Consider the following 27,412-nt stretch of genomic DNA (forward strand, 5'->3'; position numbering starts at 1 on the left):
CATCTGTGATGGTGCCCTGTGTTTTGGCCTAAACACACACGTTTATCTTGTAGGACTGTTCGAGTGGCAATGCAAGTGCCCGTTGTCATGACCTCTCTGGGACAGAAAATCTCCACTGTGGCAGTGCAGTCAGTAAATGCAGGGTCACCGTTAATAACCAACACAAGTCCAACCACAGCAACAACCCCAAAGGTAGTAATCCAGACAATCCCTACTGTGATGCCAACCTCTGCTGAAAATGGAGACAAAATCACAATGCAGCCCACCAAAATCATCACGATCCCTGCCACGCAACTCACGCAGTGTCAGCTGCAAACAAAAACGAGCCTGTCGGGGTCAGGGAGTATCAACATCGTGGGAGCCCCGCTGGCTGTGAGAGCACTGACCCCCGTGTCCATAGCCCATGGGACACCCGTAATGAGACTGTCGGTTCCTGCTCAGCAGGCCTCGGGCCAGACTCCGCCCAGGGTGATCAGTGCCCTTCTCAAAGGCCCAGAAGTTAAATCAGACACGGCCGCCTTGAAACAGGAATGTGAAGTGAAAACACTGCAGCTGGTAAAGGAGGAGAAGCCAGTGGATGGAAGCAAGACTGTAACCCACGTAGTAGTAGTTAGTACACCCTCAGCCATTGCCCTTCCTGTAACAATGAAAACAGAAGGAATCATCACGTGTGAAAAATGAAGAATAGGTTTCTTCCAGCACGGACTTCTGACTGTTACGGTTTTGAATATACTGACGTGATTGGGGGAGGGATGTGGATGCCCCGCCAAGTCATAAAGGAGAGTTGTGGAATGTTAATAAACATGCATATGTTGAAGACTTACTGGAAAAAAAATTATTTTCCCGTGTTTCAGTGGGACTTAAAGCACGCTGATACGCTGATTACAAACTGCCTCTTCCAGTTGGGAAACAGCTGAACCTATGGAGAATGAAAGAGAGAGGGACTGAAAAGGGACCAAACAATTTCACTACGCTACCGGTTACCAAGCTACACTAAGACCTGAAACACTAAGAGAGAGCTGTGTGAGAGGTTTGCCTTGGTTTTTAGTTTTCAGGGGGAGAGGAAAGTCTCATTGTTACACAAATGGCAAATTTGATGCATTTTATGTGCATACCAGCGATTACTACTGTGTGCCCACAGTACTCAACTGGTGCTATGTGAAAAACTATGCTACTAGGTGTTGTAGGAAGTGAAATAAAGGAGATTAAAGAGCTTCTAAAAGAAGACAGAGGCCTGGAGGGATTTTTGTATCATACAGCTTAAGCAGATTCAAATTGAAAGCCTTAGACTGATTTTCAGTTATCTTTCTTGAAATAAGCTAATGGCTTGTTTGTGTAAAGCTTTTTTATTAAAACAAATTTTTTAAAAACCTTGTACCTAGCACAGTATTGTTATAGAATAACATGTAACATATTTTGTATGGTAGTTAAAAGTCTGTCTAAATTTCTTAATCGTGGACAAAGTAGCAGCAGGTTTTCTGCCTTCTGCTGTACCATGCCTGTTTCTCTCACTTAGCCTTGACATCTGTGCATACATTTCAGTTTCAGCTCTACTCTCACTTCAAAGGTCACGCCCAGCATGAGCTTTTGTCAGGTAGTTCTAAACCTGTAAATTTTTTTTAGTTGAAGTTAAGAGGGAAGTACCAGTGTTCAGAACGAACTATAATAGTTTGTATATTCAACATTTGAAGTATATTCTATTTTGTTGTACTCTTGTTTCAAAGTGTATTCAAGTAGGTTTTAATGAAATACAGGAAGAAAATTTAATGGTGTTTGGTGTGCTGTTTGTTTTTTCCTTCTTCCTTTCTGCTAACCTGTTAACCTCTTTTCTTACTTGAAATCTTCCAGGCATTCATCCTAATATAGATGATACAGTGTGAAATTTTGGGACTCCTCCCTGCTTCAGAGGGCTGGCCAGCTCTCTCACTCATTTGTGTAAATACCTGTGGAGCTTGCTGGTGAGGTATCTTCTGGCAGGGGTCCAGTTCCTCGATGTTTTCAGTATGGTGGTCATACACAGGGGCTCTGTGAGCTACCCAGCTGCTCCTCCAGCTGCACCTGATGGTGGCTCTGTATTTCCAGTCCATCTGCATGGCGTGAAGTGTAGCTTGCCCTGATTTCAGGGGCACCACACTGGCACATCAGGCTGTGGGTAGTCATGGTAGTCACAGCACATGAGTACCTGAGTAGTCAGGTAGCCAATGGTCCCCCAGTTCCTAGTGATATGCCCTGAAAAGTCTTCAGGGCAGGAACTTAGGTAATCTTGAAATTTAATTGAAGTCTGAATCATCATCTAGGTACTTCATGCCTGGAGGAGAAATTTTAACAGCTGTCTGGAGCTGAGGTCTTCTGTAATGCTGAGAGACACCACAATTAAATACTTTACATGCTGAGAAGCAGGTTACTTGTGGAGTCCAAGCTGCAAGGCCCACTCTTCCCTTCAACTGGTAAGAAAAGTGGAAATATCTCCACACAGCCAGGCCAGCACTGGGGGGGACTATGAAAGGCTTCTGGAAAAACAATTATTTTTCATTCTCTTCAGCAGGGAAGTGGAGTTGAGGAGCAAAATGAAGCTGAAGCTGATAAAAAGTGAGTGTAAGGCAGCAATCCAGAGAATCAAAAGTTCTGACACATGATCTGTGTTTCTGGCATGGGGTAGAGGACTAAGAGCCCTTCACTCAAGGACATGGAGAGAGAAGATTACTTTTTTCCTAAGAAAGGTAGGAAAGGGAAGTAGGGGAAGCTGGGCAATCACTCGATTAATCTGACAGTCTGAGGCACTATTGTTCTGAGTAAAGGGAAATGGAGCAGTGTAAAGAGAGACAGGTGGTGGTACAGATCTGAGCTAAAAGATGAGAGAAACCAGTGTTTTTAAAGCTTCTGTTGCAAGTCCAGTCTGTAAGAAACCCTATTCTAGATGGCTGTTACTTGATTGTATCTCAGAGCATGAAGTATCTATGTCGAGTATTTGTAATTAAGACCTTTCCAACACCTAATTTAGATACAGTGGAAGTCAAATGGGGACAAACTGTCTTCCTGGAATTAGATAAGGATCTCCAGCTGATGACCTCCTTGTAATGCCAAGACTTCATTATGTAATGGCAAAAACTAGAGGAATGAAGGCACCCAGCTCCCCTGCCGGTGGGGTGGGCAGCTCTGAGACACTGCCAGTGCTGCGTGTTGCCACGGAGCCAGTGATGGTCCTTTGGCTCTCTCCCCTGGCCACCAGCGAGTGGCACACTGGAGTTCATGCAGTGCTGTGAGAATCTCAGTCTGTGTGAGGATGTGCTGTAACTGAAATGGACAGGGGGCTTACCCTGATGCTGTCAATAGGGATGTTTTTGCTGGTGGTGTTGGAGGATGTGACCTCAGGATGAGGGAGCCTTGGTCGGGTTTGTGACATTTGAAACAGATGAAAGGAACACTAGAATATTGAAGTGGTTAGTTTAGTATCTATCTGTACTCCCAGGCTTTTGAAATCCCATTGAAAAACCTGTTGTTTGGTACATGGGTGAAAGCAGGATTCCCTTTTACATCTGAATCTGGTGGTTCATGTAGGGGCCAGGCTTAACTCATCCTTGGCAAGCAGAAACTCGTAGATGTGTGGGTAGAATGAAACTTGTGTGAAGTGAGTATGCTTTATACAGAAGGCATTGAGACACACACAGACTTGGTACCACTGATTCTGCAGATAAGAACTATTTTTATTTTTCAAACCCACTGTTTTAAGTTATAGAATTAAAAGAGTGATGTGTAATCCAGAGGGGAAAAATACCTCAGCTGTAATTTGTAACTCAGAATAAATGTCTGAGTATCAAAAACGAGAAAAGGAGAATCCCATTCTAGAGACAAGTGGTTTTGTTAGCTCTCTCTTGCATGTCTTTCCCAGTGAAGGGGCCTGGGCCTGGGCACAACTCTGGGTAGTGTGCTGAAAGGAAGGCTGAACTCTTGGGATTCTCTGCTAATTGATTTCATCAACTTCAGGGCTTTGGGGAGTTCCATCTGAGGTGATCAGGGATGAGTGAGCCAGGGGCAGTCAGAAGTTGAGGAGAAAATGGAGAGGCACTTGAAGCCTCAAGCTGGTACTCAGCACAACGTGTGCAGCAGGGATCTCAGCTACATGTGAAGATTGCTACTGCCAGAACAAGCCAAGTGCAATTCTGCCTTGTAGAGACAGTTCAAATAGCAGGTGTTAAGCTTATTAGGAAGATCCAAATGACACTGTGTATTTGGGATCTAATTGTTCTCCAGGAGAGATAGTGTTTTAATAAGCTTGCAGCAGCTTCTGCCTCTCACAAATAAAACAAGTGGGTCATTTCTTCCTGCAGCTTGCTTGAGAGTGAGGGAAAAGTGTCACTGCTGAAGCTAAGGCAGCCTTTATTCAAGATGAAAGCAAGGGATCTGTGGAGCCTTTTTTTAGCCTTGATGTGCTTATAAGGCATACATTCACAAGGAGAGCTTGGAAGACATTTTTTATTGTTAAGAGTCATACTGCTACACAGGAAAAAAAAATCCTTTCTGCTTCTTCTGAAAAATATTTAGTGTACTGATATTTATAGCTGGCAAAAGTATTTCAGTGCTGCAGGCTTGTCTCTCGCTGCATAAAACAAAGCAAAAGCAATAATCCATTTAATTTTTCCAAAAGAGTCTGCCAAATAAATTATGGCATGTACTGGAATAAAAGGGTGAAGCTGCCTGGGAACTTAGCAGTTAATTTCTGCAGCCTATCTACCTTTTCATTAAAATGCAGCAGAAAGGGTTCAACATTGCACTCTAGCAGGGATTTTCTGAGAGGACAGTATTGCATTGAGATGGGAAAAGTCTCCAGCCTTTTCAGTTATTCCACCCCCCCCTTGCCTTCAAAATTACCCTTTAAGGAGTTGAAGCAGTGAACATGTACTGTAATGTGTCCAGGATGGAAGAAGAATCCCAGCCCTTTCCACTTCATCAGAGGTTCTGCAGTGATGGCAGTACCATACAAATCATGCTCTTTCTCACCAGTTTAATTTCTTGTTTAGGAGAATTAAGCAAGGGATGCAAGCAAGGGTATAAATAAAAATGTCTTGAGAATCATAGATGCCATATACTCTACTGTGAGAGTGACAGTGGGAATTCTGCAGCTGGGATAGTTCAGCTCCTGCTGGTAAAAAGCCTCCCATAATCGAGTCTGTGGCTCTATGCTCTGGAAGTGGGGAAGGGGCCACACTGATGGACACCTTGGCTGGCCTGAGGAAAATGAAGCTGCTTGTATAAAAGTGAAATGAAATCATGGAGTGATTTCATGTTCGGTGGGAGTGGTGGGGTTTTTTGATTATGGTGTAGTTTGTTTGTAAATACAGACCTGATATTTGCTCTCAAGTCAGGGCTTTCTACCATAAGTGTAGTTTCTTCCAGAGAAATGAAACTGCCAAAAGGAGTCTGGATGGAAGCTACAGCTTCTGGTGTGGTTTTTTTGTGGTAGATGAGCAAGGATTTGACCTACTCAAGGTACCATCTTACAGGTCTTATTGTGATGTTGATTTTAGAGGTGTTTATTAGCTGCAGATGACTACAGTTGTTAACTAACAGACACTTATGGAGAGGGGAATATTTACAGTAATACAGTGTAGGTTTCCTCTCTAACTAGAAGAGTGAGCAGCTTAACAGCTAAGCGTAACTCCCTTCCTTTCAGACTTGTGAAATTTGGACATTCCAAGCTGGAGAAAGAGTGTGTGCTGTGAATGAAAGCAAAGCAGCCATGCCACTCTGAGACCAGGGTTAGGGGTGGGAGAAAAGAGCTTTGGAAGAGGAAGCATCAGCACCAACTTGAAGCTCAAACTAGTTGAGACAGGTCACCTCCCTGGCAACAGGAACTTGGGACAGCAAAGTGAGAAAGACAGCAGCCAAGACATTACTTTTTTCCAAAGAGTTTTATTAACAAACAGCTGGAACATTTAAGAGTTACTATGCACCCTGCTTCACATGGAAATACTGCTTTATTTGCCCTGCCATGTCTTCCTCAACTATCTAAGTGTCAGCACAACTCCAACTGTTGTCCCTCTTCCCCCCTCTCTTCCTATGGTATTTTCTGGCATAATGGCATGTTTACAGCCCATATATGCAATTCCTATGTCAGCAGTGAGCATCACAGGAGTTACTGCACTAACACACCTCTGCTGTCGCCCAGATGCTTTGCCAGAGTTTCTCTGGGTCACAGGAAGAGGCTCCTGAACGCTGTCATTCCATGCTTTCCAATCAGATGCAGGATCACCAACTTCTCTCAATAAATAAATTTTATCTTATAAGAGGTTCCAGTGTAGCTTTAGATTCTGAAGATAAATAGAAGAAAATCTTTCAATATTAAGACTGGCCTTTTACTGAAACAGCAAGATTGACAAGACTACAAATTTAAACCATTTAGAAAAGTAATACTCAGAGGAAGAAATAGTCCCTGCTTAGCTGTGTCCTCCAGAGGGAAGCACAGAAGAGATGAAGGTACAGTCACTGGACAGCCTAGAGTCTGTATGTGTGTGACAGATACATGCACATTGCTCTGGAAAAGTGAGGGCATTACTCTAGGTCATAGTCAGCCTCTCTCTCCTCACCTGCTCTTACTGGAGGGGTCCTTCCTCACACTTGTCATGAATTTGTCATCTCAAGTCATGGAAAAATGACAAGACCACACTATTATGAGCTTAGCTTTTTGTCTAAACTGCATTAAACTTCCTTCGTATTGCAACAGAAAAAGATTTAAGGTAATCTCACTGGGTAGTTGAACCTCACTCCCTTTGGTACTTGCAGAAGCTTAATATGAAATAAATAAAATCTGCATGCTGTCAGGGCAAGATGTTTTACAGACACAATGTTTTGATTTAAATACTAAGGCCTCCACATTCATTAGAGGATTAAATCCTTAAAACAGGGGGCTTAGTGAAAGAATAAAGCCATTTGCCTTCTAGTTTTCAAACCCTGAAGCGGCAAGAAGAGTACAATGAGAACACTGGCTTCCTTCTTCCTCCCTCGAAGGCTGCACATTAATGAGAGCTGAACAGCAAGTGTAACTCCAAACAAGTGCCTGAAACAATGGTTAGTCAACAGTATTTCCTCATCTTTCAACAGCATCTAGCTTCAAAGGTTTTCTCTAAAATAAAAGACTGGAGAGTTCAGACACTGCAATAGCAGCTGGCATTCCAGGACATTACAGCAGTCTGTCAGGGTCCTGATTGAAACTAAAGTCACACACAAGGGACAGGTGATCGGAAGGGTAATTGAATGAGGGCAGCCTGTTGGGCCCAATTTGCTCTTCAGTCAGCAAGCCCAGGGCTGAGTTCACATTCAAGGCATGCTGGGAGTACCAGATGTAATCCAGCGTGTGCCGGCACTCTCCGGAGGGCCGGATCTTCCAGGTGGTGTAGGGGGGCTCCGTCTGTCCATCGGGGCTCAGCAGCTTGTACGCACTGTTCAGATTGAGGCTGGAGTTGGAGAACTCCCTGTAGACCTCCTCAGTTGGCTCCGCGTTGAAGTCCCCGCAGACAATCAGGGGGATCTTTGCTCCCTGGGTGATGTTCTTGAGGTTCTGGAGGAGGTCACAGCCCTGAGCAGAGCGGAACCTCTCCCAGCCCGTGCGGGCCTTCAGGTGGGTGACGGCGATGCAGAAGAGCCGGCCGGTCTCGTGGCACTTGAGCGTCTGAGCGATGGCCACCTGGTTGGTCTTCAGCTTCATGGCGGTGAGGCGGATGTTGGCGCTGCTGACGAGCTCGAAGCGCTCCTTGAGGAAGAACATGGCACAGCCGTCCGGGCCGTTGTTGTGCTCCACGTCCAGGCACGGCGACCACGGCTTCGGGAAGAACGTGCACTGGTAGCCCAGGCGGCTGAGGAGCGGCTCAAAGGTGTCGAAGTAGTGGTCGACTTCCTGAAGGCACAAGATGTCGGGCTTGTATGCAAGGATTTCCTCCAGGATGAGGCACTTCCTCTCCTCCCACTTCAGAGCTTCCATGGGGCACTGGACAAAGTTGTCTTTGCCTTCCCCGAGAGCTGGAATTAGCAGGGAGGGTAAACAAAAAACCCAAAAGTTAATGATAGCTGAAACAGCCTGTCATCCTCCAGGTTTTATCAGTTTACATGCTGGTAACTCTAAGGGTACCAGATTTGCCCGTAGGTGTGAGAACCCCATCTCAAGTCACTGGAGTCGCTCCAAAAAAATTAAGTTCCTTTTACAGATTAAAGATATATAAGACTTTCTCCCGCTCTGCCCACTACGCAAGGGCAAGTACCCCCACGTGTGGCTGCTGCAGCATAAGCCAAAATAAAATGAAGTGGGTTAAAAAAGACTGCAGAAGGTTAAGGCAGTCCCTATGAGGGAAATTTCCCACACCCAAAAGATTTTAAGATGAGGCTGCTGCAGTCGTCAACTTACAGCCTTGATTCAAAACCAGCAGTTAAAATTATTTTTAAGCATTAAGAATTCCCGTAGCAGCTCTGAATTTATGGACAGCTCACCAATAAGGTAATCAGAAACTGAAGAGAAACATCACAAATAAAACTTAGGAAAAAGATCGATTTTCTCTGGGGTTAACAACCATCTAAAACCGATGGGTCACAGCTTTTAGAATACACTGTTCAGTTAAGACAGGAATTTGGGGCTACCTTTGGCATCAGAGTTGCAAGGAGAGACCTTTTTTTTCCTTTCCTATGGGACAGAAGGAAAGCCACTATTTCAAGTGCTCAAAATACTCCCCCCTGGCCCTCAGTCAGTTGTGTCTCATGTTCACTCCTCTCTCCCTTTGCTCTGCCAGGGTTTTCATGACTGCATTTGATCTCGAGCTCACACCTTGAGCTCACAAGCATCTCCTACCTTGGGCGAGGATGTTCCACTGCATGACCCGGATGGGGCGGTGGTTACTGCCGCTGTTTTTCTTCAGGTTCACAAAGTTCCTCTGGAACCGGGGTGGCCGCTTCTGCAGAACGATCTGACATTCCTCCAGCAAATCCTTGGGGTCTATGGGATCCAGCTGTGCTGAGTCCAGCTGCTCCAGGCAGTCCTGGTGCTGGGACACGGCGCCACTGCTCAGCGTCTTGGCGAGCACGCTGTAGAGCCGGCTGGTGCTGTTTCCCATGGAACACACTGCAAGGGAAAAACTCCTGTTAGAGATGGTCCACCACAGCTCTCCTCATCACCTGGGTACCTCTCTGCAGTGCCAGCCATTGGTGGTTGTGCAGGAGCCCGTTCCTGAGTCTGAGGCAAAACAAGAAGGATGCAGAAGAGGGTTAGTCCTGTGCAGCCTCATGTTCTGCCTGTCATCAGGGGCTGCAGCCTGCAAACAGCTTGCTCTAAGACATCATGCTGCTGTCTTCTAAGGCAACAAAGAATTCTTTCAACCAGAATAGCAGGGCTAAGATTAACTCTGCATATATTGTAGAAAACACAGTAGAGCACACTTTTTCCCTGTTCACAGAGGAGAGAGCCCAGCAGGTGGACAAATGCTGCCTGCTCCTTATTTCACGCGCAGCATTTGCTTCTGATGGAGAGGGCACTCTGTATGGCCTGGCACCCTGTGTCCATATGGGATGCCTCCAGGCTGCAGACTCCAGTTAACCAACCTCAGGTTGGTATTTAACAGGAATCTCTGATCAGTGTCATTTATCCCCAAAGCAGTAATGCTGTCATGACCATGAAGCAGCCAGATGCTTCTGCTGGCTGAGACCTCAGGATGTGGAGTGGAGAAGGTGGTGCCTCCCAGCTCCACATCCCTACGTTCATTCCCCCCACCCTCCTTTCTCCCTTTGTCTCCTCACTCTCTTGTGCTGTGCCCCAGCTCAGCAGTTTTCAGCCCTCCCTGGGCCCAGCCACCTCCTGTTCCTGTGGCCACCTCACCCACACGAGCTGCTGTCTCCAGCTCTCCCTGCTAACGCAGCTGGCCCTCACCCAGCCCCATGTCTCCTGCAGGGAGGGCTCCCCATCCCACACGGGCTCACAGCTGCCATGGGATGGGGATGCACGTGTGTCCCTGCTCTGTTTTGTCCCTGTGCACATTTTGTGGTATTGCTACACTGTGTGTGCAAGAGCTCTCCAGCCCCGTCTCAGGAAGGGAGGGCTTTGCTCCTTCAAACGCAAAGGCAGGAAGGGCAGTGCTTGCACCACAGCAGCTTGCATAAGAGGCAATGCTGACTGAGTTCTGTTGTTGTCTCAACTTACTTATTTACTCTGAATGCCTTTTGCAAAGGGAATCTTGAGCAAAAGAACTTCAGCGTTGCACTGCTGTTGGCCCACAGTGGTTTTTAAGTAGGTTTATTTGTACATTTGAGTTACTTAAAAAAGGAAGAGGATGAAATTGTCATCTTGTGGTCACATCTTGCAGAAGACTTGGCATGCTACCCAACACACCTGCATGCTCAGACTGAACTACAGCACCACCAATTTTAAGATCTGGTGACAGACATACAGTAATGACAGGCTAGAGGGGCAGGCTGTAAGATGGACACCCTTACAGTTCAATAAACATACTCAGGAGGAAAAGAAAGACTCTCCAGTATAAGCCCCACATCCTTGTACCTAGGAAAATGGATTCTTTTAAAAGATACTAAAAACTACTTGCTTTAATGTGTGTTTTGTATGTGTAAGCCCATGGAACAGTTCCAAGAAAGTTGTGAAATGGGAATTTAGATTAAATATAGGACTTTTCTCCTCATCTCTGTCCTTTTAGTTAAAGGAATAGGAGTTCCTCAAACGGAGATGCGATTCTGAGCTCACACACACATATTTCCACAGCAGCTATGTGTAGTGTTTCTGTTTCTGCAGCCCTTTTTCAGTTTACAGAGAAATTTACTTCTTCTCAAGAAGCCAAGTACTGCTGAAGTAGTAGAAGTGCCCTTAATAGTGAGGGAAAACACAGAATCCCTGAGCAGGATCCTGCCACAGCTGTGAGGGGAGCGGGAGCAGGGATGAAAGCGCGCTCTGTGCTGGATACAGAAGGGTGCAGATTACACACAAGCAGGGCTGCCAGGCCGCCATGCAGAAACCCAAAGAAATCAGTAGAGCTTTTAATAGATGCTCCACAGGGAGCCACTCACCTATTTTTAGGACAGGTACAAGCCCCGGCTGAGTGCTGCAAGTGGAGATAAGCACAGTGCTTTCTGCTGCATCAGACATGCATCCTGCCGTGCCATGGATGAGGAGCATGGCTCATGTGGGGCTCTCCAAAGGAATAATAATAATAACCCTCCAAGAAGCCATTAGCAAGCTCTTAGGCTGCTTGTGGCTTTGACCTGAGTCAGAGGGATGATGCTGAAGGTAGGTGCAACACAGCTGGAGTCACAGGCCTGCTGGCAAAGCCCTGAGCAGCTTACAGCTGTTACAGCAGGATCAAGGCTAAGCTCAGCCTCCACCTGCCAAGCTGCAAACAAAGCCAGAGCATTGTCTAAATCTCATCATCCCTGGGATTGTGGTGTATCCACCTCTTTATGGGCTGTAAAGCACAGCCCAGCCTGCACTGTGGCCCAGAGCTGATCTGACAGCTTTTAAAGTCAGCCATGACTCAGGAAGGAAAAAGACCTTCAGTCTTCTTTTGAGGGCCCAGAGATGATTGTGTGAAAGAGGTCTAGACTGTAAATTAAGCACTTTCAGTCCTGGCATAGGTGGCTTAAAAGTTCTTGGCTGAAGCAGTGAAGATTCCAGCTTAAGATGACTGCTTATCTGCACAAGTTCTTTGTATCCAAAGTGCTGGAATCCTGACAACACAGACTGCAGAACAGGGGCCAGACCAACAACCCGAACCTGAAAACTCCAAACACAGGATCCATTTTTTGTTATTTCTGCAATGCTGAACCATGTCCACAGCAGTCCAGCTACAATACAAGCACAAGGTCACCACTCTGCAATCTCACAGTGCAAGTGAAGTGAACTTGCTGAACTGCCAGTACTGTGACACTGTGGTGCTGGTGGGGGCACAGGCAGACTTGTGCAGATAAGCAGTCATCTCAAGCTGGAATCTTCCCAAGGAGCCCCCTGCTTCAGCCAAGAACTTTCAAGCCACCTATGCCAGGACTGAATGTGTTTAATTTACAGTCTAGACCCTCTTTCACACAATCATCTCTGGGCCCTCAAGAGAAGACTGAAGCTCTTTTTCCTCCCTGAGAAGGAAGCAGGCTTCTGAGCTTGCACTGTAGCAGTGGATAGCAAACATGAAAGTGATTCTCTTGGTGTTATGTAACAGGGAACACCAACTCAGCAATTACTATGCAAGGTGCTTAAATCAAAAAGTCCCCTCTCCTCAGCAAGGGTGGCACCTCAGCACAGTAAGGGTAAGGGAAGAATTCAAACGGACAGTTAAATGTTAGAGCAGGGTGTAAAGTTGGCAGGCTTCTTGCTCCATCCAGCACAGAAGAGAGGAACTTCGAGGATCTCGGGCAATGAGCCATCAGATACTTTATTTCAGAGATGAGGGCTGCAAAAGGGTGTCGGACCCTGACCTTTTGGGTAAGGTGAACAACATTCCCATTTCCCTTCCTTTCAGGTCATACCTCCCCACACCACTCTCAGGCAGAAGCCCTACCCTGTTCACCACAAAGCTTTCCCTGCTAGGTTAATGACTCCACACACCACAGTCTGGAGTTGCATCAGCCTCCACGGCCCTAGAGCTGGCAGCAGCCAGAAATGCCCTCCTTGGAACCCCAGTTCCAGGAACAACATGACAGGCGCCATCCCCATGTGACAAAATGTACACTACCAAGGTATCATACTACATGTACAACCTTGTCTGGGACAGCAATGAGAGCTCACCAGAGGAAGGCAGAAGCTGCCTGTTCTCAACAGGCAACACCAGAAAGAAGAGTGAACCTCAAATCCTGCCTCCAGTAATACAGGGAATCAGTACTTGGCACAAGCTCTGGAAACCTTTATCTTCATGAATGCTTTATTAATCATGAACTCGATTCTGCCAGCTCTCAGATGCATATGCTCCTCTTCCCTGCAGTGCCATGAAGCTTCGATCCTGCCATATGGCATCCTGGCCTGGCATCAACAGGACCAACAGAAGCACCCTGCCCCAGCCTGGCTTCCACACTCCTCCTGCAACAGCAGCAACAGGGAAGGAACTCTCTTCACCCCAGCCCCAGCTGAAGGCGGTAGGGCAAAGTGGATCTCCTGCATGCCAGATGTGTCATACAGCCTCAGACATATTGCCCAGAGAAGCTGTGGCTGTTCTATCACTGGAAGTGTCCAAGCCCAGCCTGGATAGAGCTTTCAGCAACCCGGGCTAGTGAGAGGTGTCCCTGCCCATTGAGGGAAGGCTGGAACCAGGTGACCTTTAAGGCCTCTTCCAACCCAAGCCATTCAATGATAAGGAGTTGGGCTTATCGCCCTGCCCACGGCAGCAGTGAGGAGCACAGTGAATGCTGCCCCAGCTGTCAGCAGGAATGGCTCCGGATGGCATTCTGAGCCACGGCCAGAGCCAACAGAGGCAGCTTAGGGCTGGATCCGAGCTCAGGGGTGCGTGGGGTCCACACAGGCACCCGAGGGCATCGGGCACTTTCCAGGTCTCATGTGGGGAACGAAGAATGGGCTGTAATTATTTAACAGTACAGGCAAATAGGGACGTGATGGCTGCTGCTGCCTGCCAGAGGGTAACCTGGGCTGCTCCCACACGCTGCCTTGAGGGAAAAGTGAGCCTCGAGTGAGTCAAGCTCATCCTACACCAAGTGCAGCTAAAGAGGGCAGCTCAGCGAGCCGAGAGCAGGCTCCTGACAGCGGCACACGGACACTGACGCTCTGGCTCACGGACAGGCCAGCGCAGCGACACCGGGCTGACTCCCGCACCCAGCCTACGTGCGAGCACAGGGCGCTCCATCCCTCACACGGAGGGCACCGAGCCAGAAACGCCCAAAGCTCCGGCGGGCTCTCCGGCGGGCAGCGGGATGCTGCCCGCTCTCACCGGCTGGGAGAACGCCACGGCCGCTGCCTTAGAGCCCAAGGGCCGGTCCAGTCCCGGAGAGGAGGCTGGCGAGGGGACAAGAGACACGCTGACGCGGGCAGCACAGCCCAGATCCCGCTCCGACAGCACCAACCAGGCACCAGCCTCCGGCTGTGACCCCGCGCGATTCCCGGGGCGGCTGCGCCCCCTCCTCGGCCCGTACCCACCTGTGCGGGGCGGCGTCCCCGGGGCGGGCGGGCCGCCCGCTGCTGCCCGCGGCGCGGCGGGGCCGGGGGGCGGCGGCTGGCAGCGGGGCCGCGGCAGAGGCAGGCGGGAGGCCGAGGCGGCGGCGGCGGGAGCGCAGCAGAGGGCGGGCAGGGCCGAGCAGAGGCAGCGCGCGGAGCTCTGGTACATGCTCCCGGCGGGACGGAGCGGCACCGGCAGGATCGGGCGGGACCAGACGGGATCAGGAGCGCGGCAGCTCCCGTGCCCGCCCCGCGGCCGCGCTTATACAGGCGGCGGCGCCCCGCGCGGCGCGTACCTCGGGCACTACCACGCCCACCCGTGGGGGGGAGTGACAAGGTACAAACAAACCCTCCCGGCACCGCCGTCCGCACACCGAGCCCGCCCGCAAAGACCGGCGAGCTCGCGCTGCGCGACCGTCCCGCTGTCGCTGGCGGAGGGAGCTGCATGAAGAAGGACGCGCTCCGTGGTCGCTCCCGCCTCCCCTACCCCGCCGTGGAGTGGTCTGCCCCGGGGGAGGTTTCCCGCCGGTGATGTCAGCACGGGGCGCCCACTGCTCCCATAGACGTCACGGCTCAGGGGCTGCCCCGCCCGGCCCGGCCCGGCTCGGCTCGGCTCGGCTCGGCTCGGCCCGCCCCGGCCCTGGGGAGCAGCGGGGCTCGGCAGCCGCGGGGCTCCCAGCGCAGCCGGGCGGGTCCTGCAGCGCTGGGGATATAATGTTCTCTACTGGGATGGCTTCCTCGGACACGAGCATCCCCCTGCCCAGGCCCGCCACGTTCCCAGGACCGCGTGGAGAGCGGGACGCTCCCTCAGCTCGGCACCCCGCCCTGTGGGAGCCTGTGAGGCGCTGGGCTGGGGGGGAATATCGGGGAATAGCCCCCGGTAAGGGGGGTCTGGGCCCCAAAGCTGGGAGCTGGGGGTGGGTGATCTTGTTTGCTGTTTCCCCCGCTTCTCGTGGCCTCTGCCCCAGCGCCCTGTGTCAGGGCACAGGGGCCAAGGGCGGCCCCGAGCTCCTGCGCTGGAATTAGGGCAGTGCCCGCAGCTAGCCTGAACGGGCTTCCTGCTGAAAATGGGACTTTTTTTTTTTCTCCCCCTAGAAATACTTGATTCTTTATGTGTTTGCTAAACTACCGAGGGAGCCGGGGGAGGCAGATGCCTTCTGTGAGGGATGCTGCAGCTGCTGCAGGAACCAGGACAAGCTGGCAGCATGGCATTACAGCTGGCTGTGCTTCAGTGCCACTGGCTCATCCCTCTTTTTCTCAGGCTTTCTCTTGACAGAAAGATGGCATTAGGGCACAGCAGCTGATCCCTGTGTTCCCTGTGTTCTGGTGTTCAGTGCCTGCTGTCAAGGTTTTTTTCTCCAGTTTGCTGCCTGCTGGGCTTAGGGTGGTTATAGCCATCCTCTGGAGACAAGAGAGAGCAGTAGAAGCGTTTAGGTGGGAGAAAGCCTCCAGGATCGTCGGGGTGGAAGGTTTTGTTTGGGTGCTGGGGGTGTTCTCTTGGTGGCTCTCAAGGCCGCCACTGCACCAGCTGTTCAACAGGATGGGGGACACCCAGAAAAAGGGGCCCTGGAGAGGCTAAGGATGCTTCCAGTCCTGTCACAGTAACCAGAGGGAGCCAACAACCCACTCTGCAACTGCCAGGCAGTTCAGGAGCTGAGTGGATGAAAAAGTATGGTGAAAGCAGGAAAAGACCATTCCAGAGCCACCTCAGAAGAGTTGCCTCTGTTCAGCAGCGTGACAGGCTGGGCTCCACTGCTGAGCAGAGGTCAGGTTTTGGAGAGGATCTTACCTCTGTTCTTTGTGCTTTCAGGATGAATTACCTGTGTGTGTGACGTGTGACCTCGTTCTGAGCTGCAAGTGAAGGGGATTTCACAACCTTCCTGAGCTTCCAGAAAACTCTTGTCTGTTTTGGTTTTGGCAGGAATGTAGTCACGCCTCTTGAGTACAGGGGAAAGGCAGTTCTGACCTTTCCAGGGACTAAATTGGCCTCCAGGGCTGGAAGCAAATGCAAGGTGCCATCAGAAAGATGGGACTTGTCTTTTTCCCTGGCATGTCATAAGATCTCTGACTTTCTAGGTGCTTATCTTTCCCAAGCATACAGCTGGTCCTGCTTTCCCCAGTGCAGGAGGTGCATCTTGGCCTGGGCAGCACTACTTGATCCCTGTCACTGTTGTAGCAGTCTTTTAATCTTGCAGACTGTTTTTCATGGGCCTGGTCTTTGTTTTCCCCTATAAAAAATAAACATTCTTCTTTCACATCATGTCTTCTAAATCTTTCTTTATTGCTGTCTCCTCAAGCCTCTCCTTGCCCCAGCTCCTGCATACAGCCCACCACAAATTTGCTCGTCTTTCTTTGTGTTACTCTCCATTCAGCCACAGTTGTCATTGTCAAGTTGTTCTTCATGACAATTTTCATGGTGCAAAGAACTTTCCTTCCCCTTTGAAGGCAGGTGCATTGTTTGTCTTTTGTCACCTGGTACCACTCTTCCTGCCCAGATTTTGGAAGGGCTTGTTAGGGGTTCAGCGACAACTTGGGAGAATATCCAGAGTCTTCTGGGATGATAGAGGTAGCTTTTCTTTCTGCCCATCCTCTCCCTGATTTGCTTCCTTGTTCAGACTTTGCTGTCTCATTTCTAGAGCTGGATTTGATCCCTTGCACCATTTTGATGGTTTGAACCCTCTTGGCTCTGACTGATTGCATCCCAGTTTCATCCCTGGAGGCTTGTGCTAGTTCTGTTATTCTCATCTGTAATTTCATCTGTTTGTCTTTGTTACTCATTTCCTTTATGATTATCAAAGGAAAGATTGTGATATCCTGGATTGTGATAGTCTCACAAGTTGTCTGCTGCTGATGTTTTTGTCTCAATGCTGCTTTTCTCTTCAAAAACATCTACAGAGCAGCTGCAGTTTCAAAGGTGGGTCCTAGATCTTGGTGCTTAAACTCATCTAGCCCTCCCTAAGCAAAATGCTCTAATGTAAATGCTTTCAAACAAACTAAAAACCCCGAGAAAGGTAATTGAACAACAAGTAGGTAATTAGTACCCCACTAACTTTTCCAGTTTTGTTTTCTGCAGAGTGAAGTAGCCTGGCCTCGGCAGACAGTGCTGAGAGCATGGGGGAGAAGCAGCTGGAGAACCTGGGAAGGACAAGGCTGGAGCCTGGATTTCTCTGCTTTCAAGCATGTGGAACATTCCTTGTAGATGTCTCAGCTCTGATTCATATCCTTTCCACTTTAAATATGTAGAGAAGAGACAGAGGCTTGACTGCTGTGCAGGACTGGGAGCCCTGGTTCCTGACTGGGCTTGTCTGCTCTCGAGGCTGGGCACTCCTGTCACAAGGGCAAACCTGTGACTGAGTTTGTTTCTATGCTTGTTGTGCATGAGCCTCTGTCACCAGCTTTTCCTGCCCTTTTCAGTGACCAGATACTTCTGGAAGGGAAGAGTGGCTGGGGATCCAAGGAATCCATGGGCTGTCCCAATGGCCCTACCATTTCTGGCGGGGCTGGGCAAAGAAAATCCCTGACAATAGTGGCCAAGGGGATAGGTAGGCTGGGTTTTGCTGCTGACAGGTTGGGGATTTGGTGGCAGGGAAGCTGCTGGCTTTGTGTCCTGCTCAGCAGATGAGGCAGCTGGGCCCATCTCTGAGCTCCAAATCCTCCGCTTTGTTCTGCTCTCCTGCACCATGGAAAAAACCTTGGGTTTTCCACGGAGATGGCTGCTCATCCTCCTCATCTCCTGTTCCAGCAGATTTCTTGGAGCTGCTCACCACCTAGCAAGCTTAGTGCTTAAGTAACTAATGAATGGTAGTGCAGTATGTTTGTTATTAATTTTATTTTTCTAGTTGGGTTTTGGCCAAACCACCTCTTCCTGTGATCTCCAAGGAGGGAGGACAGAAGGTTTCCTGCTTCCTGCTGTACTGCATGTGTTTTTCTCTGCTCTCTTGAGTGCTGGCTTTCCTTAGCCAATTAGTGTGCCCATGCTTGCGTGACAATAAAAAAGGCGTTTGTAAAAGAAAAAGAAGTCCCTGATGAAGCTGTTCTCAACACACACAGGCTCTGTTCCCAAGATTGGGAACAGTGGTGATTCACCTCCAAAGTGTGACTCAGTGATTGCTTGGCATTCCTTGGGGGTGATTCAAGAGCCCTACTAGCCTTCTATGGAAAATAGAATCCTTCTGAAAATACACAAAAGATATTATTAATTTTAGGTGCACGTGACTTGGTGAAAAGAGAGGAGTTCCTTGAGGAATTGATCTCAGCTATCCCATGTGCATCTGGCTGATGTTTGCACAAGCTGAGACCAGTGAGCAAATGGAGAGGAAGGGTCCAGGTGAAAGGACAGTCTTCTTGACATAATTTTTCTTTCATTGCTGCTGTCTGGGCTCCTGTTGAAAAGCAAAGTGATGGAGAACTGTGGTATCAGTACAGGGATGCCAAGGACCTTTGGCTGGGCACTGCAATTGTCATGTAAAACGATGCCAGTTTTCATCTTTGGAAGTAAATGCAGCTTTTATTTTTCACGCTCTGTTACCCTGGTTTCATGGTGCCTTGGTGCCTCAGTGAAGAAACCTGCCAGCCATGGGTTTCCAGATGATAAATGTGCAATTGGAGAGGGACTGACACAGAGCCGGCAGCCAAGCCCCGGGCTGGACTTTCCCCTGGGGTGTGCTCAGTGCAGACGCTCTGGTTGGGCAGCTGGCGGGGACTGCAGGCAGCTCCAGCTCCTGGTGGCCGTCAGGCCTGGCCAGAAGCCAGCTGTGCCTGCGTCACCAGCCCTGCCGCTTGTGTAAGTGCCCCTGGCACCGCAGTGACCCCGCCAGCAGCGCTCGGCGGGACTCTGCCCTCTGCCCAGCCTGCACCCTGCCCGTCCCGGGGCCTGTGCTCCGCTCTGACCAGCTCAGCAGGAGCTGGGAAGCCTGAAGGTCAGGCTGGGAAGCTCTTGGTGCTGCTGGAAACGCAAAATTGGAAGCTCCCTTTCGGGCGTCTGGTGGAATTTTCGGCTCCTCGTGCTGTCTGCAGCCACCCTGCCCTCGCACACCAGGCTGCAGGTGGCTGGGCAGCCCCTGAGCCCCCTGCCCTGGTCCAGCCTGAGGTTTTGCCAGCTCTGAGCCATGGAAACAAGGGCTGGGAACTGGCCACTTCCCAGGTGGCCGGCTGAGCTATGCCCTGTCCCCGGCTGTGTGCTGCTTTGCTGAGGCAGTGAAAACAAGCCATGGCAAAGGCCACCTGGGCCGTGCCCGGGTTTATCACCCTGCAAAAATGAACTGCTTATTCAATAGCAAATTCCTCTGTGAGTTCCCTGCTTGAATTGCGTCAAACGCGGATTTAATTATTAAGAGATTTTTGTCCTCCAGGGCAGCTTCAGAAGACAAGGAAAGGTTCTCTTTTCTCCATGGCTGCACCCTGGAGTTTGGGTGAATCTGCTGTTTTTTCTCACAAACTACTGTACTTTCTGCCTTTACTGTGTTCTAGTTTCTGTTTTTGAAAGAACTTCTAGCTTCACCTCTATCCCGGGGTTATCAGGGGACTGATTAGGGCTCTCCCAACAGACTTTCTGTAGCTCCCAGTCCAGAAGAGTGTTTGCAGAGAGTCCAATTGGGAGCTGATCCTTGCAGGGTGGAAACATCTCTCTGCTTGGCAAGGCATGCTTCCTGTTTTTCAGGGAGCTGTCAGGGTGTCTTCTGCATCCCTTCACTGCCACGTGTCAGTGTCCCACAGCTTCTCCCCAGCCTGTTTTGGTGCTTTGCCTCCCTGGGGTTCCCTGTGTCACCACAGCTCAGAGCTGGCTTTTGGAGCAGGTGCCACCTCCATCTCCCCCTGCTCCTGGCTGTGTGGCACAGAGCAGGCAGCCCGTGACTGGCTCTGACTGTGGCTCTCTGCCACAGAAGTGCGCCAGGGCAGCAGTGGCCTGAAGAAACACTGGCTTCATTATCTTTTGGCTGTTTGGTGTGTTGCCCAGGACCCTTCTGGGATCCTACTGAAATTGTTTAAATGGTATTTCATCCTTGGCCTCCTGACATAAAGCAGGGATGCACTCTGTGATGAACAAGGTGAGGACAGTGAAAGAGTTGTGCAATAGATGATCCACAAATGTGATATTTGAAAAGCCCCAAAGACACTTCTGGGGTAATTTCAGTACTTCTGTCTGTTGGGTGGACAAGGGGCAGTTTTGAATAACTTGTCCTTTGCAAGGGAGCAGAGACTGCCCTATGAAAGACCCTTCATCTCAGGAGATTAGGACCTTGTTCAACACTAAATCCATTTCCCCTCCACTGAGCTGAGTCAAGGTCAGCAGAAAGTTCCTCCTGAGAAGGACAACAAGCCCTGGGCGCTAAAATTCACAGTGGGAGGACGTTCCGGGCAGCTCAGAGGCAGCCCAGTAACCCAGTCCACCATCAAGGCAGCACAGGGCAAACCTGTGAAACAAAAACCACGCTTGCAAATGCAGTGAAGCTGGGATGGTTGATCATTAGCAGCTCCAGTGAGGCTTGAATGTGTGTCCTGGAGGGGAAAGGCTGCTTGGCAATCCGTGACCTAACTGAGCATCCCTCCTGTGGTGCCATTCAAGATCCAAAGTCTAGCAAGGCAAAGGTCTGATTTTCACTCCAGCTTGGGCTTTTAGGGCATTGTCAACGGGCAGCATCCTGGGCTGGTGTCAGGATATAGAAATTCTGGAAGCATTTATTCTTTGTACAGTGCAGGGCAGACATATGCAAGAAGAAAAATGCACTCACCACAACTGACTGAAAGCTTGTGTGGCTGCTGGTGGTAGCCAAGCCCACATTATCACCAAACCTTCTGTAATTGCTGTACTGACTGTTCTGGTGAATGTAGGAAATGACCATTTGATTGTCCCCATGAAACAGCGTGGCTGCACCACTCTCAGTTGTTATGGCCTCTGGCAGAAACTGTGCCTCCTGTCTGTCACCTTCATTCCAATGGCTGAGAGTCATTATGGAGACCAGCTCCATCTCCAGGTCCTGAGACGTGGTTTGGAATGGTGTTCCCCAATCTGATGTTCCCACTGACACACCCCAGACCTTGTGCTGCATGCTCACTTTGCTGCTCCTGCGATGAAATGGGGAGGAGAATTGAAGGCACAAAAAGCTAAAGATCGCAGGTTGAAATAAGAGCAATTTCCTAGAAATTGCAATGGAATAAAAATATTAAGAGTGGTAACAAGACACTGATAAGAGAGTTAAAAGATAGGCAAACTATTTACATGTGATTGCTCACCACACAATTTGGTGTTCCTGCTGTAGCACCCCAGACCACAAACTGCTCACTTCCTTCCCGTTCCCTGTGCAGCAGGAGAGAGAGGAGAACTGCAGGCACAAAAATCTGAGACTAGAACAATTTACTAGGAAAGGCAGAGAAATAGGAAAAACTGTAACAACAGTACCAATAGCAGAGTGTGCAGATTGGTGCACAATTAATGTGTGACTGCTCACCTCGTGGAATCCAGGGTGATGGGACCATGCACCACCAAAGGAACACCACCAACACCACCCTGTGTCCGTGGCATGAGGGGGCATCAAATTATTGCAGGGCCATGCCCTTCCTGGCTGCTGCAAAAATTAACCCTGAGATGAAAAATTAATAAATTTTTAAAAATAAAATAATAAATAAAATTAAGGATAAAATTAATCCTGAGACAAGTAGGATAAATGAAGTGCCTCTGCATCTCCAGGTGAGGTGTCCAGCAAAGGGCAGAGCTGGCATTGCTTACAAATACTCTGCATGTGTTTATTCCCTCAGCTAGAAACAGTGGAATTTGACAGAAAAATAAACACAGCCCTGGGCTTTTTGTGTCGCCCTGTTCTTCTAAGTTCTTCTAAGCCTTCTGATGTTTATATGTTTGTAATGGAGTTTCTCACACTCTTTTCATGTAAATAATGATCGTTTTGCCTTCCTTTATGGAGGAGGAGAAATCTGATGGACTTGGTTTGACCAGTGTGGCTGGAGAGGTGTCAATTTCATCCTCCAATCCATGGGTGCTTTTGAAAGTCTATAAATATTGGAGTTTGGAAATAAACTTCCTTCTTTTTATCTTGGACGTTTCAGCTTGTGCATGTCATTTATTTCATGTCCTATTTGTGAATGGGAAAAACCTCACAAACTCATATGCCTGATGTTTTCAGGTCATGGATCTGTTTTCCAGTTACCGTCCAGCTGCCAGGTATCTCTGAGACAAAGCTTGAGGCTGCCTTCATTGAGTGCAGAGCGTCGCAGACATCTTTTATGAAAAATCCTTTCCTTAGGATTTTTCCTCCTGAGAAGCTGAGAGGCCTCAGGAACAAAATGTAAACATTGATTATCTATCGTAGGAGTCCCAGTAAAATATCAGTATTGTATTTGAACATCTGTACATTGGCCTTGATGGGCTGCAGCTGTGGCTAGTGAGGATAACTGGGATAAAAGGGGGGGTGGGCTTGGCCAGGCAGTGAGGGTTGGGAAGGAGGCCTGATGAAGGAGGAACAACATGCAGGAGTTTGTGCTGTGAAGAACTGTCCCCAGGAAATATTGCCCAGAGGGTACGGGACTCTAGAAATATCATAACAACAGTTATCTGCTGCTGTGGAATGCAGACCAAAACCAAAAATAAATAAGAGAAAATCCACTGATTGACATGAAGGAACAATTTTCACCTAGTTTCTGGAGTTTCTTACAAAAAAATTTCTGGGTTGAGGAGAATTTTAATTAACCCTTTAAGCAGATAGGATGAATAGACTACGAAGCAGTGAAGTGCATATGATGGGCAGTATTTGCTGGCCACATTCACCCTTGTATTTGTGTTGTCTTAGTTGGAAAGAAGAAGTATTTAATGTGTGACATCATGCCATTCCTCATCCTCCTTTTGCTCCAGTTTTTTAATCAATTCAAAGGATGCTTCAGCCAGCTGGTTATTGAATGTGTGCATAGTGCTTTAGGCAGCATTGAGCAAGGTAAATTGGCTTTTGCTGCTTTTTATTTTCATTCTGGTGTGAGTTTAGCTCCACAGGTGTCCTTGAAATTACAGAATTTGCTTCCTTAAAGATTTTACCTTGGAAGGGAGCATGGACAGCTGGGCTTTGCTACACTGGTGTCAGAGAGTGAAATATTATAGTTTATTACTTAAATGTTTCCATGAATGACTTTTAAAACTACATTACATAAGCTACAGGGAATACCACCACACCCTGAATGGGACTCTGAGAGGCCCTGCACTGTTCCCTGATGAAGATAAGAGCTTTTATTAATTTGGTTTGTTTGATTGTAGTGTATGTTTTATTGTTATGGATCATTTGGGAGACATTGTTTATGGTTACATTTGTCTTTAGGCTTTGCGTTTATAGGTGGTATTTTTATTTTGATAGATTGAGGCACTATGGGTTTATTCAGTTGGGAATAATATTTTTCTTGTAAATTTAAGTTTATTTGGTTTTGACTTTGTTGTTGTTGGTTTTTTTCTTCTTTTAATTTTTTTGTTTTCCTTGCATGTATTTGATTGTTGTTTATCCGGTGTTTCTTGGGAACATGGGTATTTATATGGTGAGTTTTTTAAGGTTTTTTTTTATTATTTATTATTTGGCTAGTTATTTTCTTAGTTTTTAGTGGTTGAGATTTTTTTCTATTTTGTTAATTACTTTGGGTTTTAAAGTTATTTTTACAGAGTATTGGTTATTCTTTGAGTTAGTGTAGAGGTAGAATTTTGTTTATTTTTTTAGTGACGTTCAGGGTCAGTGGCACTGTTTGGAGTTTATTAGGCTGGTTTCATTTTTTTTCAGTAGTTTTTGTGATTTGCTGTGTGTGTTTGTATAGGGTTTTCTTTTATTTTGGTTCCATTTTTCTGATGTGATGAGAATTGTTATTGAAAAGAGTGTTGTGTGGTTTTTTCGCTGACGGTTGTTTGGCTGGTGGAGGTATCTTGATGTTTTTGGAAGATATTGGTGGGAATTCAATGCTGTTTGTTTTGTCATTTTATTTAGGAATTGGATTTTAAATGTACAATTATAACTATATTTAAACAAAACAAATAGATGTGTAGAAATGGGAGTAAACTACTTTTATTTTTATATATTCGGTCTATTTTTAAAATGTAACATGTAACATAAGTCATTATATATTACAATAAGGTATTCTATTTTTAATAGTGTTGTGTATATTTATAGATATATAAATAGAGAAGCTAAATATACACACAAGCCAAACTGAAATATAAATATAGAAATGTGTTGCAAATATATGCAGATATATAAAAAATTACTAATAATTGAAAATATAAAATAACATAAATCGATACAATACATAATACAAGTAAAACTGTATATATATTATTTAATATAAGAATGAGATATAAAATAGAAATAAGTATAGTATATCAATATGATATAATAGAAAACCAATTATAGATATGATAAATATAAATATAAAAATACTTTTAAAGTTTAAAATAAAGGACGGTTTTGTTTTTTATTTGGCAAAAGCAGGGGGTTTAGTATAAAAATTATAAATACAAATAATATAAAGGTAGAAATCTAAGTATAGAAATATATATATATATATAAATAGCTAAAGATTAATATAAAAACTAAAAATAGAAGAAAAAATAAGTTGTAGCATTAGATAAGATACATAATTTAAAAAATTATCTCTATTTTAATTGGATACATATTATATATCATTATTAATACAATGCATCGGTATAAACTATAAATATAAATGCGAATATAGTCATGCAAACGATAAATATAAAAATATTTCAATATAGTTTAAAAGAAGTGGGTCTTTTGTATTTATTTCGTTAGAATGAGATTTTTATTTTAAATAATAAAAGCATTATAGAAATGTAATTTTAAAAATAGAAATATACAATCAATAGAGAAAGATATTTATAAAACCACAAAAGATAAATAAATATAAATAATAGGAATAGATGGAAAGTATTATATAAATTACATACTACATCAATGTCCACTATAAATATGCATGTGAATATAAATACGGAAAATAGAAATATAAAATTTATTTAAACATGGTTTTAAATCAAGGGGGCTTGTTTGGTTCTTGTCGGGTAAGAGGCAGGTTTTTGGCATTTATTTCAGAGCAGTTTTTGGCTGGGGTCGGCCCCGTTCTTTTTTGCCGCCTTCGCTGCGCCCCCGGCTGGGGCGGGCGGCAGTGCAGCCGCCTTGTGGGCACAGCGCGGTACTGCAGCCTTGCGTCGACGGGCAGCCGGCCTGCCGCCATCTTGGGAGTGGCGTGTCGCGGAAGTCGCGGACTCGCTTGACCTTCTCAAAATGGCGGCGAAAAGGGCGGGGAAGTGGAGGACCCCGGTGGGCATACCTGGACTGCCTGCACGGAACACCGACGTCAGCGCGGCCCCGGTGGGATTTTCTGTGGCGTTTCAAGTGTATTCGACATGGGTTGTGGGCTCTGCGAGGCCGCGGGCGGGCGCATTTCGGCGAGTTTCTGACAGGCAGCTGAGTAAATGCCTCTTTATGCCGAGGGTCCTCTTTTGGCCGCCATGTTGGGAGTGGCGTGTTGAGGATGTCGAGGATATCGCGGACTTTCTTTGACCTTCTCAAAATGGCGGCAAAAATGCGCGGGAAAATCGCCCGTAAGTCTGCCGCCATGTGGCCACAGAGCGGTACTGCACCCCCCGAGCCAGCGCCCTGCCCCTCGCCGCTGGGTGCCGGGGGCGGGGGAAGGACGCGGCTGCCGAGCGAGGGAAGGGCGAGCGGCGTCGGAACGGGGCTGCAGCCGCCGAGCCCGCGCACGCCCCGCTCCAGGCGCTGGGAGCGACCGCGGGCCGGCCAATCCCGGCGGGGCGGCCCCGGGCAGGCGGCGCAGGAGGCGGAGCGGGGCCGTGGCGCTCCCCGCCCTTGCTCCCGTCGGCTTTGGAAGGTCGGGCCGGGTGCCCGTCCCGTCCCGCCGCCTCCCGGTCTCTGTAAACTCCTCTCTGGCTTCACAGGTCCGTGCTGGAGGGTGGGAGAAAGGGCCCTGCTGGTTACCGTGTCCTCGGTGGGTGGAGAGCTCTGACCTTGGCCGCTTGGGCTGCTGAGTATTGGAACAATGGGGATGCGCTTTTACGTATTTAGTGACCTTTACAGATTTATTCCCCTCCTTCAGGTGAGCGTGCATCATTGCAGGCTTGGGATTGATTGAAATGCGCTGAGGAAACCAGCCCTGGGTTTGTTGCTCTCAACATTTACCAATTCTTCTGTCAAACTCATCACGGCAGGACGGCGTGAAGACTGAAAGTGTAAGAAGATGTGGAGGGAAACAGAGAATCTGACAGGAGTGGCGAACGCACAAGTGCACGAATTTTGCTTCTTGCTTGGATTTAAACTCAGGAGTTGAAAGGAATTTGGGAATGAGAAGGGACATTTCAGAAGGAGAAGAAGAAGTTGTTGTTACAGCCCTGACAAAATCTTTTGTTCTAGCTAATAAGTTAGTTTAAATAAAGAAAAAAAAGAAAAAATTTGTTTTTTTCCTTTCACTATTATATTCATTGGTGGTATATGGTGTGTTGTTTTATTTCTTGGTATTATTAACTCTGTGTAAGTTGGTTTTTGAGTGAAGCTAACTTTCTGGATGAGTTGGTTTGTATTTGAAGTAGGATTAATTTCAATAGGTTTCTTTCATAGATTTCTGATAGGTATTACTGGGATTTTGGTTTTGTTTGCTGTATGAATAAACAGAGATTTGGTAGGGCCAGCTGAGCTGCTGGAGTTTTGGGTGTGGATTTATCAGATGGCTTTTGTTAAACACAGAATAATTATGTAAGTTAACAGCAAATTACCCAATTTATCTAGCTATGCTACCTAAACACAAATTTTTATGTCTTACCAGTTTTCTGTTGTTCTGCTCCAAGTAGCTGTTGTAAAAAAGAAAGCGCTCTTATTTTTCTGAAGAGTTTTCTTCTATAACAAGCCCTTTACTGCCCTTGAATTCGAGTCAGAGGAGCCAAACAGCTGCAGCTGCTCTGAGGGCTTTTATACCCGCTGGGATTTGCCCCCTCCCTTTTCCTGGGTGCCATGGGAACGAGAGGTGGGCACCATCAGGGGTACATTAACCCCAGCCTTGGCTGAGGGGCTTCATTCCCTCTCTGGGATGTGCTGGGGTAAGAGCTCTCCTCTCATTTCAGTGAAGAGGCTCTTTCAGCTCATCTCAGCTTGTTTTCAGCAGGTGTTTCTGGGCATCTAAAGCAACAGAGACTGGGAAGAGACTGTGGGGAAAACTGTGGAATACTGGGAGTATTTAAGTTCATGATTTTGGGTTTTGTGCTTAGGGGTGGTAAAGCTC

The 27,412-nt window shown here is 47.6% G+C and overlaps 2 protein-coding genes and 1 long non-coding RNA gene across 11 annotated transcripts in view; 2 read left to right on the forward strand and 1 right to left on the reverse strand.

Moving 5' to 3' along the window:
• Positions 1–1,772, forward strand: part of ELF2 (E74 like ETS transcription factor 2) — a 28,429-nt gene extending 26,657 nt beyond the window's left edge. For all 9 annotated transcript variants that reach the window (XM_074541882.1, XM_074541888.1, XM_074541883.1 and 6 more), the window contains one exon: positions 54–1,772. In XM_074541882.1, coding sequence (XP_074397983.1) covers positions 54–681 — 628 coding nt within the window. In that variant the 3' untranslated portion in view covers positions 682–1,772. The remainder of the gene's footprint in view (positions 1–53) is intronic.
• NOCT (nocturnin) lies at positions 1,373–14,578 on the reverse strand. Its single transcript, XM_074541890.1, is given in 4 exon segments — positions 1,373–8,013; positions 8,834–9,103; positions 14,114–14,332; positions 14,335–14,578. Coding segments are annotated over 4 exon segments (1,569 nt in total). The 3' UTR covers positions 1,373–7,177.
• An 11,175-nt stretch (positions 14,579–25,753) lies between these two features.
• Positions 25,754–26,918, forward strand: LOC141729196 (uncharacterized). Its single transcript, XR_012580533.1, has 2 exons — positions 25,754–26,078; positions 26,237–26,918. It is a non-coding gene; the product is annotated as an uncharacterized LOC141729196 (long non-coding RNA).
• Positions 26,919–27,412: the final 494 nt, after the last annotated feature.

This window comes from Zonotrichia albicollis, chromosome 5, assembly GCF_047830755.1.
Source record: "Zonotrichia albicollis isolate bZonAlb1 chromosome 5, bZonAlb1.hap1, whole genome shotgun sequence".
NCBI lineage: Eukaryota > Metazoa > Chordata > Aves > Passeriformes > Passerellidae > Zonotrichia > Zonotrichia albicollis.